Genomic DNA, 13,925 nt, shown 5'->3' on the forward strand with positions numbered 1-13,925 from the left:
CACCGCGACTGGAAGGACATGGCGACATGCAATACCTCGCTACACCGACTCGTACTGGTCTGACCGACACAGTCACCGCTGCTGACTCCAAGTCCTGTGATTGCACCGGAATTGGGCACCGCCTCGCACGCTTCGTGATGCACCGCCCGACTCGCACCGCTGTCCGGACTGATCGACGCCAGCTCCCGAACTCCGGCTCGGATGCCGCACCGCAAGCTGCAAGCGTCGCAACGAAGCACCGTCTCGCCCTGCAATGCAAGCCTTGGATCCACCAACTCTGTCAACAGGCCGCTGCCTGAACCGCATCGAGGGACAACGCGCCCTGCAACGCTTCCTTTCTGCACCGCAACGAACACCGGAACCGGCTCGCACATCCGTGCCGGCCGCCTCAAGGAAAAGGTACTGTGACTGAGTCTGTCGACATTTGAGTGGACCCGGACCGCCGCGGTCCACTGGATTTGTTAGACTCTGTGTTCTTTCAGAAACTCTGTAGCCGGACAAGGCTACCGACCCGCACAGAACTTTGATTTAAGCCTTTTAACCAGAACTCTTAAAATCTAAATAGTACTGTGGATTTTTTTGGGCGTTTATTGATCTTGTGGTAACTCTATATAAAATATACTTATTTTTGATATACAACCTTGTGTGGTGTCCCTTTGTAGTGTTGTCACTGGGTTACTGTGTGTGGTCACAAATGCTTAACTTACAATGCCTCTGAAATAAGCCTTGACTGCTCGTGCCATGCTACCTAGAGGGTGAGCAGGGGTTATTTTAGGAATGTAATCCCTTGTCCAGACTAGAGGAGAGGGTCCCTGCTTGTCACAAGTCCCTACCTGTGCCAACCAGAGACCCCCAATTCTAACAATCTCTGTCCTCCATCATGCCCCAGTGGGACTTGAACCTTGTCGTAACTTACCTTATATGCGCTCCTTTCGAGCCTCTCCACAATTGTCCTCTTAGACTCCTCACTCTGAAGATTACCTTCCTTGTCGCCATCACCGCTGCTCGCAGGGTGAGTGAGCTTTAGGCTCTTTCTTCTTAGCCCCCTTTCCTTTATGTGCATCTGGACATAATGGTGCTTAGGACGAGACCCTGGTTCCTTCCTAAAGTAGTTACACCTTTTCACATAGGACAAACTATCACTTTGTCCACCTTTTTCCTACCTCTGCACCCTTCCAAGGAGGAGGAGAGACTCCACCATCTGGACCCAAAACTTGCGCTCTCCTTTTACCTTGGCCACACAACAATTTTCCGGGTGGATGATCAACTCTTCGTTGGTTATGGGGGTGCCAAGAAAGGTCAGGCTGTCCAAAAGCATACCCTCTCTCGATGGTTTGTCCTTTGCATCAAAATCTGTTACGCTTTAGCGAAAAAGGGTAGGGTGTTAAAATATCGATAACAAAAATATAGCTGACATAAATATCGTTGCAAAAATATTGTTTACAAAAATATCGACACCCTATACTTAAACAGGTAAGTACATAAATATCGACTCCAAAATATCGTTGTAATTAATATAGATGTAAAAAATATCGACTTTTTAAAATAATTAAAATTACATTAAATAATAAATAAATATAAGTACTATTAACAAAATACATTACATTACTTTTATTTTTTAACTATTTCAAAATAATTTACTACACTTTTTAATTATAAACTTAATAAATGTGGACATATAAATTAATTTTACACATTACTTTATATAACAACAATAATACATATATATAATTAAAATACCCCTTTACCCAAAAACCCAAAACTGACCCTGAACCCTAAAAATACCCCTTTACCCAAAAACTGAAAACTGACCCTGAACCCTAAAAATACCCCTTTACCCAAAAACATTTTCACTAAAAAAATCCTGTACACACACCTAAAATTAATAAAAAAATTAACATAATTAATTACATAATTATTATTCAATTAACTAATTAAAATTAATTAACTATTATTTATTACACTATTTATATTTATTTAAAACATTAATTAATCTATTATTTCATTATATTTAAAAACCCCTTTACCCAAAAACTGAAAACTGACCCTGAACACTAAAAATACCCCTTTACCCAAAAACTGAAAACTGACCCTGAATCCTAAAAATACCCCTTTACCCAAAAACTGAAAACTGACCCTGAACCCTAAAAATGCCCTTTTACCCAAAAACTGAAAACTGACCCTGAACCCCAAAAATACCCCTTTACCCAAAAACTAAAAACTGACCCTGAACCCTAAAAATACCCCTTTACCCAAAAACTGAAAACTGACCCTGAACCCTAAAAATACCCCTTTACCCAAAAACTGAAAACTGACCCTGAACCCAAAAAATACCCCTTTACCCAAAAACTGAAAACTGACCCTGAACCCTAAAAATACCCCTTTACCCAAAAACTGAAAACTGACCCTGAACCCTAAAAATACCCCTTTACCCAAAAACATTTTCACTAAAAAAATCCTGTACACACACCTACAAATAATTAAAAAATTAACATAATTAATTACATAATTATTATTCAATTAACTAATTGAAATTAATTAACTATTATTTATTACACTATTTATATTCATTTAAAACATTAATTAATGTATTATTTCATTATATTTAAATTACTTCCCACCCTACTCCCCTATAAACCCACAACCCGCTACGGAACTATTAATACTAAATTCAACTGAAAATACATTATTAAATAATAATATACTACTAAAAATACTACTTTGACTAAAAATAATCATTAAAACACTACATTACTTATAATTATTTAAAAAACGATATTATTGTAAACTATGTTTTTGTAAACGATATTTATTACAACTATATTAATGTTAACGATATTACTTACCTGTCTGTCGATATTCTGGTCAGACGATATTTTTGTCATCGATATTTCTTCCTGTAGATATTTTTGCAGCGATATTTATGTTAGTCGATATTTTTACGACGATATTCCTGCTCTGTACCGCGAAAAAGGAACCTCCAGTGGGACTGTGTGCTCATTACACTAGGACTACGGCAGCAACTACTGCACTGCCAGGGGGGAACGTGGACCTCTATGCACACATTCATCAGACATTACTGCCTGGACAGTTAAATCCAGAGTGACGGCTATTTTACCCATTCTGTCCTCCAGGACTTTCTGGTGTGAATTTGGTTCGCAGACCCTCCTCCAGGGTTGGTATTGCTGGGTTATCTATTGTAAGGTAAGGAATCTATAACTAACTGTGTCTTTCAGATGAACAAGTTGGTTATCCTTCAGTAATGATGTATATGTAAGAGACATAGGTTAGCTACAGATACCTGACCGCCCCACCCATCCTTCCTGCTTTGTGAACTGAATTCTAGGAAAAGGGACTACCTTAGTTGTGGCGCACCAGTGGTCTGTGTCTTTCATGGCCTTGCGCTATTTGCATGGAAAGCAGTGTCAGAACTGACGTCAGTGCGCAGTGGTGGCATCTAATTAGGCACTGCGGTGTCATCCTGGCGAAAATGATGCCGACGACGGGCGCGGAGTCGACGGACACCACCTACCGACGCGCAGGGGTCTGCTAGGAAAAAATTCTCCGGAACCAGTCTTATGCCATGGGGTAATTCTAAGGTAAGTAATCTATAATTAACCTAGTCTCTTACAGATACATTGTTACCGAAGGTAAGAAACTTGTACATTTTTTCTAGCCATTGTATCTTTTTTTCCTGAAATGTTTATTTTTTATTGTAAGTGTGCATCGTTCAGAGAGTATCCATAGATATTTGGTATTTCAACACTGATGGTATCCATTGTCTCTTTTAATCCAGTGATAACACGTAGAATTCCCATCTAAAAGGGTGATAGTAGGCCTGGGGAAAAGGGGAAGAGATTTAAGGCCTGATATACATATATTTGCGCTAGGTATAATCTGTCTCATTAATAATGGTCCACCCACCAAATTTAGATGCAGACAGACCATAGTTTGGCCACGGCAGAGACTTCTCTGTCGGCGAAATGGCTATATGTCACCCCGTCCAATTTATATGAGTGGACATACAGCCATTTTTTACTACCCGTCACCCTCAAGAAAATCCTGGCATTGAGGGGAAGTAAAAAAATAAAGATGCTCCCCTCGCCATGGGACATGCCACCCATGGTGAGGAGGGCATTGTTTTTTATTTATTTTTTTCAAAAAGAATATCCTTTTTGGGATTTTCTTTTCGAAAATAAAAAAAACTCAAGTTTGATGACGGTTCTGTCATGTTGACAGAGCTGTGCATCAAACTTAAAAAAGCAATGACAGGAACGGCCGTGACCGCAGTTCCTGCCATTGCTTTAAAAAACTCGCCACTTGGCAGCCATTGCTAAAATTGGCTGGTAGGGACTCTGTTCGGGGAACGGCGTACGGATAATATGCTCTATTGCCCTGACGAAGTTAACCCCATCCACCTAAAAAAAATTAGGTCCTTAATTTGGTGTGCTAAACAAACGATATTTGTGAAAAAAGATGTCTGGCAAAATGAATGCTTTAAGCCTGTATTGCAAAGGATTAGTAACCATACAATAAGGAAAACGTCTTTGTGTACACTGACAATCATTTTGTTTTATGATGGTTTTTCCCCAGCAATTTCCTAAAGATTCAATCAACGAGGAAGTGGTCGAGTTATTACTTCCTTACTTTGAAATGGGCGACTACAATATTGAGACAGCAAAACGTGTGTGCGGAAATGTAGCTGGACTATGTTCATGGACTAAGGCTATGGCGTCCTTTTTTGCCATTAATAAGGAAGTATTACCATTAAAGGTAAGATTTTTTTTTCTGGGCATGATTCACTAGCAGAATATCACCCCTGGAGAATTTACTATTTATAAGTTTGTGGTAGCAGTGCAAATCAAATTACAAAAAACTTTAGATTGAAACCCTAATAGCTAGGAATGGAAGACGATGTTAGTATACAACAGTATGTTAAGCAATATTCTATATATGTTAACTTGATAGACAAATGTTTAGAGAGCTGATCCCTTTCCATAGTTCTCCAAAGAAACCTCCCTTGCATCATATTTGATTATCTACGTTTTTTAATCACCTGTGGTGAAATGTGTATTTGTGTTTTACAGCATATCTTTAAAATATTTTTGAGATACGCTTTTTTGTCAAAAAGTCTATTAACAAAACTGGTTTAGCTTTCAGCTAGCAGGCGCAATTTTTAAATGTGTATATTATATTGAAAATCAGAGCCGCCTCTATTCGTTTAATATTTCTTTACATTCAAGAATACATCAAACAATAAATAAGACGATATTTAAAAAACATATTAATCAAATACGCTTTGTGCAGAGGTTCAATCGCAAAGACATATTCAAGTGATCTTTTACCCACCGACCAGGTGTCGGGTATGCTACCATATAATGTATTGTTCCTACAGAAAAACGAATTGAAATAGAACATTGATGACTGATTAAAACATGCGAGAGATAAAACTGAAAACCATGGCTTGAGGAGACTAAACTGTACGCTATTTCCTTCCCTTCCCTTACTTTAGTAGCCTGACTTCACAAAATGTGCTTAAATTCAAGTTTTGTAAATTTTGCAAGTGTAGAAGGAATACCTCCTTCGCTAGTACCCAAAATAAGGGCCAACGTTTTTTAGGATGACCTAATCTAATTCAGCCAGCCACTTTCGTACGAATAACCAAGAGGCAGGCAGTCTAAATTTAAGGCCCTATGTAGGGTGGGTTTGAGCTTAACCCATATAGAATATCATGACTTGTCGTATTTTAATTAAATCCTCAATATACGGGCTATGCGGCTCATAGTTACAGATAAAAGCTGAGGTTCCTTGAGAGACAACCAACAGTCTTCTGAGAATTATATTCTAAAGGCATGACAGTCCCCATATTCTCAAATACTTGAGCCATAGGTCGCAGCTGAAACACTTTTGCGCTTATATACTGTGAGCATATCTCCGTTGGGACTAGACCCTATTTTAGAAGCAAAAAGGAAAACTTTAATTGTTCAGACTTTAGCGAAATTTGGGGAGCCACTTCTCTTGATTCTTTAATAAGACCCCTATGTAAGAAAATGTAGGAATATTCTGATGTATACATCTGCCTGTGGATTCCTCATCTTTTGAATTATCCCAGTGTGCAGCATTCCACAGAAACTTTTCTCCTCAGCTCTCCCAAGTCATGAGGATGTTACAATGGAATGACTCCGCACGCGACTCCGCGTGAAGTCATCAGAGCGCTAAGGAGACCTCGTCGGCGTGCTGATGCATGTTCCCTTTTTTCCTTCAGCGCCGTCAACACGTAGCGTTTATTTCCCAGGCTCTACATTTCTGGTAGTTTCTTTGTTGCAAATTGTAGTGACTTTGTAGCCATCGAGGATGACAAATCCCCAAAAATTAGATTTCAAGCTATGCAGAAAATGTGGGGGCCAGATGTGCTTCAATGACCCCCATGAAGACTGTTTATGGTGTCTTTCGTTGGACCACGACGTCGGGACATGCACTTCGTGCATGTCCATGAATCCTAAAGCGCTGAAGGAGAGGGAGGCCAAATTGTTCATGGTCAAGGCCAAGAAGGAGAAAAGGAGGGTTGCAGGAGGCCAAGGACCCGTTCGAAGTCGCCGACTCCACATACTTCGAGGTCATCTAGGAAACATAAGAAAAAGCGGTGCCATGGTTCTTAGGTCACTCATCGAAGTCTGTGACTCCAAAGTCGGTGTCTCCGTGTCCCAGACATCATTGAAGGGCTGAGATCTCTCCGTCTCCTTCACCTAAGGGGACTCCAGCCCCATCTCCGAGAGCAGTGACTCCACTGGCTCTGAGAGATGCAAAGCTTCCACCGTTGCCAAAGTCGACCACTCCACCTTTGGCTCCGGGGTCTCCGGCGGCGTGGCCGGAGATGATTTTGGTGCCTCTCCGAGCAGCTTCAGAGACCGTAATACCAGATCTGATGTGTCTTGCCATCCAGACTCAGGGTTTGAATCTGTCGCAATTTTTGAATGCAATGTTTGCCTTGTTCGCATGAGCAGCAAACCCTACTGGTGTGCCTGTTGGCCTCATGGGCTCGTGGGCATATTCCCTGGGAGGTTTGCCACCTCACTTTCCTCAGGCACCTCTCGTGCCTTTAATGCCTTTTGCTCCAGGGAGTTGTCTCCCTCTAATGCTGAGATTTTCAATGCCGTTGTATTCTTTGGAGAAGCGAGTACCGCTGGCTGTTTTTTACCCAGCTCCATCTGGTTCCGAACTGGCGCTGACTCGACCTCGACTGGCATCATCTGTTCCTCTAGACCTCCCTTTGACACTGATCCCGAAGTTACCGGCGCCGCATATGGCATCACCGACGCCTGTTCCAAGGATGAGGTCTTGGAGAGAGGCACAAAGACTATTGAAAGAAGAAGAGTACCAGGAGGAGCATGGACACCTCTACTGAATGGGAGTTTTTATCTCCAGAAGGGTCTGCCGACGCAGGAGGTGACCACTTATCATGCTGTGTTCAGGAAGGCTGAAGATCTCTTGGTATTGCCTGTTCCTACAGCGCAGTTAAAGTCTAATATCCTGACAGAGGTGCTCCATTCTCTTTCCTCTATTTCATAGCCTTTACTTCCCCTTAATGAGGCTTTGACAGAGCCAGTTTTTGATGCCTGTCAAAAGCTGATCTCTGCTCCAGCGGTTTCCAAGACTGTGCCAAGGAGGTATAAGGCGCTCCCCTAGGAAGTTTGCAGGTTCCTTTCCATCTACGCCTGCAGATAGAGAGTCAAAATGCATTGGGCAATCTTCAAAGAAGGTGCTCTCGTCGGGGAGTATGTCCCTCAAGACAATGAATACCACATGCCTTTTGGGTTGCTACATCCACGCCCTCATGAACTCAGCCAGGGAGGTGGTCCTAAAATTGCCAGAGGAGGTACAAAGGCATTACTCTGAGGTGTTGGAGGATGCCCAAGTTGCTGCCCGCCAGGTGATAGTCTGGTCTCGACACAGCCGATTCAGTAGCCAGAGCGATGGGATTGTCTGTGGCTACTCTGAGGCATGCTTGGTTTTGTGGTTCAGGGTTCTCTCCTGAACCAAGCTACTCTACTGGATCGGCCATTCAATGGACTTCGCCTATTTGGGGCGACTTCTGTGCTGCAGCACTTTGTAGGCAGTAAAGCCACAGCAAGGTAATTGGGACTTCAGTCTCAGCCCTGGAGCTTTGAACATTTCAGCAAGTTTCATAGCGTTGGGAGGAACGTGTCCTTTTGTGCCAGGCAGCAGCTGCAGCAGCAACAACAACAGGCTAATTCCTTATACAGAGCCTATAGTGGAAAGGGCAGAGGCCGCCTGCGGGTTGCTGCGAAAAACAGGTGTCCGCCTCCTCCTCCTCCTCTTCTGGCCCTCCAACTGGTACGGCAGAGAAGCAGCTTTAGATCCACCATCCTAGAGCATACTTGTCCTGTGGGGAGGATGGGTGTCCCATTTTCTGCAGCATTGGAGGTCTGTTACTACAGATCTCTGGGTGTTGAACATAGTAGAGAATGGGTATGCCCTACCCTTCTGGGTGTTCCCTCCTCTTTTCCCTCCGCGTTAGGACTTGTGCTCGGAAGAGAACCTTCTGCTTCTCCAGCAGGAGGTTCTGTCATTGCTGCAAAAGGGTGCGATCAGGGTGGTTCTGAAGCAGGTAAGGGGTCAAGGATGCTACACCCAGTACTTCCTGATTCCCAAAAAGGACGTCGGTTTGAGGCCTATCGTCAACCTCAGGGTTTTACATTTTTATCTCAAACAGGAGAAATTCAAAATATTGAGCCTAGTTTCTGTTCAATGTGCTGCAGAAGGAAGACTGGATGGTGTTGATCGATTTACAGAATGCATATTTTCACATTCCCATCTTGAAGTCACATTGGAACTATCTCGGTTTTATGGTAGGGTCCCAACACTATCAGTTTGTGGTCCTTCCATTCAGCCTTACTTCCACGCCTGGGGTCTTCATAAAATGTGACATCTCAGAGGGTCGGGGATTCCTGTTTTTCCCTTTCTGGATGACTGCCTGCTCAAAGCAAAGCTACCAGAGGTGGTGTTGCATCATTAGCAAGTAACTTAGACTTGGGATTTTCAGTAAAAGTACCCAAATCTCACCTGGTGCCCTCTCAGCGCAGCCTATTCATAGGGGCTATACCGGACGCACAAGTTATTTACCTTCGGTAACGAGAAACAGTAGTTAGTGTTAGATTCCTTACCTTAGAATAACCCCAGGCGTCAGACTGGATCCCGAAAGTTTTGAGTAGCAGTACCCCTGCTCGTCGGTAGGCATCGTCTGCGGCTCCGCGTCCGTCGTCGGCGTCTTTGGCGACGAGATGAAGTCGGCGGAGTACTTAGACGCCGCCCTCGCGCGCTGACGTCAGTTCTTATACATAGCTTTTCCGCGCCAGGAACGCAGAGCCATGATAAAAACCAACACTGGTGCCATGAAACTAGGGCCCTAAAAGGGAGAACCTTAACCCTAGATATCGGTTCGCAGAACGGGGAGGATGGGTGGGGCGGTAAGGAATCTAACAGTAACTACTGTTTCTTACTGATATATCGTTACCGAAGGTAAGTAAATTGTGCATCTGAAAGAAACAGGTTAGTGTTAGATTCCTTACCTTAGAATAGATACCCCAGCAATACCAAACCCCGTGGTGGGTCTGCGAACCAATGATCACACCAGGGAGTCCTGAAGAACAGAACTGCCGATAAAGCCATCTGGACTTGGCTGTCCAGGCAGTAGTGTCTAGCGAACTGAGCAGCGAGGCCCACGTAGCTGCCTGACAGATGTCCTGCAAGGGGACTCCCCGACCCAGAGCAGTAGTAGCTGCCGTGGCCCGAGTGGAATGGGCACGCAGCCCCACAGGAGGCTCCTTTTTAGCCAGTGAGTAACAAGCCTTGATGCACAAAACGACCCATTGAGAAATAGTTCATTTGTGGACCGCTCGTCCCTTCTTAGCGCCCACATGTTATGTTATGTTATGTTATGTTATGTAACATTTTTAATGCGCACAGATGCTCCAGCAAAGGAGCGTCCTGGCGCAGGGAAAGGCGGACACAACACAACACTAAAACCAGCAGCAAAAGCAGAGCACTTAAAACAGGGGAGGTTTAAAACAGAAAAGTTTTCAAGGCCCTACGGAAGGATATTAGATCATCCAAAAGACGGATTTCCAGGGGGAGCGCATTCCAGAGAACTGCAGCTTTCACTCGGAAGGAGCGTCCTCCCATCCGGCTGAGTCTGAACCGAGGAACAACCACCAAGGATTGTCCAAGGGAGCGAAGTGAGCGAGTTGGCACATAGGGAGAGATCAAATTATTAAGTAGCAAAGGTGCCGACTCACGAAGGATTTTAAAAACCAGGCTGAGGGCTTTAAATTGGATTCGCTTATTCATCGGGAGCCAATGTAAGGACCGCAGAGTGTTAGAGGTAGGGCAAGTCCGGGGCAAGCCGACCACCGCCCTAGCCGCAGCATTCTGGACTCGCTGTAAACGGAGTATCTCAGCTTGGTTCACTCCTAAAAGGAGTGAACTAGCATAGTCCAGGCGAGAAATAATCATCGCTTGAATGACCAGCTGTCTTGTAGGAGCATCGAAGAATTTGAGCAGGGGTCTTAGCCCGCGTAATACTCCAAAACAGCAGGCCGCCACTCTCTTCGTGTGGGTCACAAAACTTAACGTGTGGTCAAGCCATACTCCCAAATTCCTGAGTTCCAGGACAGGGGCTGGGGCTATTCCCAGCTCAGGAGGCCACCATCCATCTCCCCAGAGGTCCGCATCCCTTCCAACGATCATCACCTCTGTTTTTGATGCGTTCAGCTGGAGACAGTTGTTATTCATCCAGCTGGCCACCTCTCTCAGTCCACTGCGGAACCTGAGGGCATCCTTCTTGGCATCCCCGCTGATCGTAACCGCCAGCTGAGTGTCGTCGGCATAGGAAACCATGGTTAGGCCCCATTGCCTGGCGACTTCAGCCAGCGGCTGCACGTACAGATTAAAAAGCGTGGGACTCAGCGAGGAGCCCTGAGGCACCCCCAGGTCCAGCGGATGGAATTTGGACTGAAAGGGAGGGGTGGCAACGCAGAAGGAGCGATCACTAAGGAAGGAGCGGAACCACTGCAGAGCTGAACCACCAAGGCCAATGTCCTGCAAGCGGTGTAAAAGGATGCGATGGGAAACAGTGTCAAAGGCAGCGCTCAGGTCTAATAAAATAAGCGCTGCCGTTTGACCTGCATCCAATACAATCCGCAAGTGCTCAACCATTGCCAGAAGGGCCGTCTCGGTGCTGTGACCAGCACGGAACCCATTCTGCACGGGATCCAGGACATTAACTTGGGTCATATGCTCTGTGAGGGCCAGATTTACATGGGCCTCCATGACCTTGGCCGGCCAAGGGAGCAAAGATATAGGGCGGTAGTTTTCTGGTTTCAACGGATCCAAAGATGGTTTTTTCAGGATCGGGGAAACTACCGCTTGCTTCCACTTGGCAGGGACAAGGCCAGAAGTCAGGGAGAGGTTAATCAGAGAACACACTATTGTGCGTCCCTGAAAGGCAGCATCCCTGAAAAGGGCCGATCTTACCGGGTCTGCAGGCGAGCCAGATTTGACTCGCAAGGCCCACTTCGCAAACTCCTCATTAGAAAGAGTTGGGAGGGAATGCAGCGATGGACAATTACTAGAGCCACTCCAGGGAATCACAGGTGGTAGTGGGCTCGGAAACGCCTGGTAGATTTTTTTAACTTTGTCCAGAAAGAAAGTGGCTAGTACTTCGCAGTGGGAGGTGGAACTGTCCAACTGCGGAGGAACCCTCTTTGCCATCAGATCTTTTATGGTTTTAAAGATGGTTTTTGTGGGGTTGAGGCTGTTACGAAATTCTGCTGCGTAAAACGCCGCCCGGGCCCTACATATAGCTCGATGGTAGAGCTTAACTAAGGCCTGGTAGGCGGATTTCCTATCGGCGTCATACGTCTTGCGCCACTCCCTTTCTGCCCGTCTACAAGAGGACTTCATGGCACGCAGCGCACTGTCATACCAGGGGCTGGCCTGCCGAGGTCTGGACTTACTGGAGATGATAGGTACCAGGGCATCAAGCGCCCTGGTAATCCAGTTACAGAACCGGTCATAGCCTGAGGTGACATTCAGCAAAGGACCCAGAGGCTCAGCACCCATGATGCAGTGAAGGTCCTCCAGCCTAAGTTTATTCCAGTGGCGCCGAGGTATCCGCAAAGAAGGTGGAAAAATAGGATTGGCAGGAAGAGGAAGCCAAGCAGACACCAAGTAGTGGTCAGACCATACCACAGGATCAACCGCCACGATCTGGACATCCAGGAGAGTTGTAAAAAACGGGTCGAGGATGTGGCCAGCCACATGTGTGGGCTGGGTGACAAGCTGGATCAGCTGCAGAGCCTCTAAGTCGGCCAAAAAAACACTAATGGCCAGAGACTCCAACCTATCGAGGTGGAGGTTGAGGTCGCCTAAGATCGAAAAATTAGCGCAACCACTAGCCAATAGGCTCACGGCCTCCGGAAAAGCACCTCTAAAAGCTACATCGCTGCCTGGGGGGCGATAGACAACCATTCCCGACAGCGAGAACTGGGGGCTGACGGTAACTTTAAACAGCGCACTCTCGCAACCAGCAATCTGCAAGACCGTCCAGGTACATGTATAATCCGATTTAATGAATAAGGCAATACCTCCACCTCTCGAGTGGCGATTAGATCTAAAACATAGGTAACCCGGGGGACAAGCAAGGTTGACTATAGCGTCATCAGTGTCTTGAAGCCAGGTTTCAGTTAAAGCCAGCAGATCTGGTGTCTTATCCAGGATAAGGTCTGCCACGGATAAGTGGTGCTTTGCTAGAGATCTGGTATTAAGATTTAAGAATCGTAGACCAGATCCCAGGCGACCAGGTGCAGGAGAGACACCGGGACGAGCTCGTAGAGCAGGAGAGGAGGCAGGCTCGCGAATACCTACAGGCTGGTCAAGCGACCACCCATTACAAACACACTGACACGGGCCACATAGCGGGTGGTATGATGCGGCCGAGCATCGTGGGAGAGAATCCCTAATGGCTCGAAGCGAGGCACTGCAATAAACAATCATCCTAACAAATCAAAGGATGAAAGCGTACATCGATTCCACAAAGTAAATCCCCCAGCGTCCCGCGCGTCCTTGCGCGGACGGGCGCAGACGGGCAGACTCTGGCTCGACTCCGGCGCGAGTCAGGCGCGACCGCTGCGCGTCACCGTTGCGCGACCAGTGTGAGCATTAAGTAGCAGCTCACCTGTGCTGCAGGAAGCGCTAGAGTGCTCAGACTAAAGGCGGAAGGAGGCAGAGACCACCCCAAGATGGCGACCAGGCGCCACGAGGAAGCTGCCAAAAAGACGGTAGGCTCCGCGCTAAGCGCGGTGGGGGCACTCTTTAAAATGCAAGTGTGTGGGCAGGATAATTGTACAGTTAAAAACAAGGCTCACCAAAGAAAATTAAACAATTTAACAAACGAGCGTTTCAAAATGATAATATCAAGCGCAGCACGCTTAAATGAATGCCAAGCACAGCGCGCATGCAGGCGCCTTTCCCAAGAAAGAACAGTGGGAGAGCTCGCCTTAAGTAGCAGCTCACCTGTGCTGCAGGAAGCGCTAGAGCGCTCAGACTAAAGGCGGAAGGAGGCAGAGACCACCCCAAGATGGCGACCAGGCGCCACGAGGAAGCTGCCAAAAAGACGGTAGGCTCCGCGCTAAGCGCGGTGGGGGCACTCTTTAAAATGCAAGTGTGTGGGCAGGATAATTGTACAGTTAAAAACAAGGCTCACCAAAGAAAATTAAACAATTTAACAAACGAGCGTTTTAAAATGATAATATCAAGCGCAGCACGCTTAAATGAATGCCAAGCACAGCGCGCATGCAGGCGCCTTTCCCAAGAAAGAACAGTGGGAGAGCTCGCCTTAAGTAGCA

General features: G+C 45.9%; 1 protein-coding gene across 1 annotated transcript in view; it reads left to right on the forward strand.

Annotated features, from left to right (window-relative positions):
• Nucleotides 1–13,925, forward strand: part of DNAH5 (dynein axonemal heavy chain 5) — a 5,174,212-nt gene that overhangs the window by 3,766,930 nt on the left and 1,393,357 nt on the right. The window contains exon 60 of the mRNA XM_078687662.1: nt 4,594–4,773. Coding sequence (XP_078543788.1) covers nt 4,594–4,773 — 180 coding nt within the window. The remainder of the gene's footprint in view (nt 1–4,593; nt 4,774–13,925) is intronic.

Source organism: Lissotriton helveticus, chromosome 4_1, assembly GCF_964261635.1.
Source record: "Lissotriton helveticus chromosome 4_1, aLisHel1.1, whole genome shotgun sequence".
Lineage (NCBI taxonomy): Eukaryota > Metazoa > Chordata > Amphibia > Caudata > Salamandridae > Lissotriton > Lissotriton helveticus.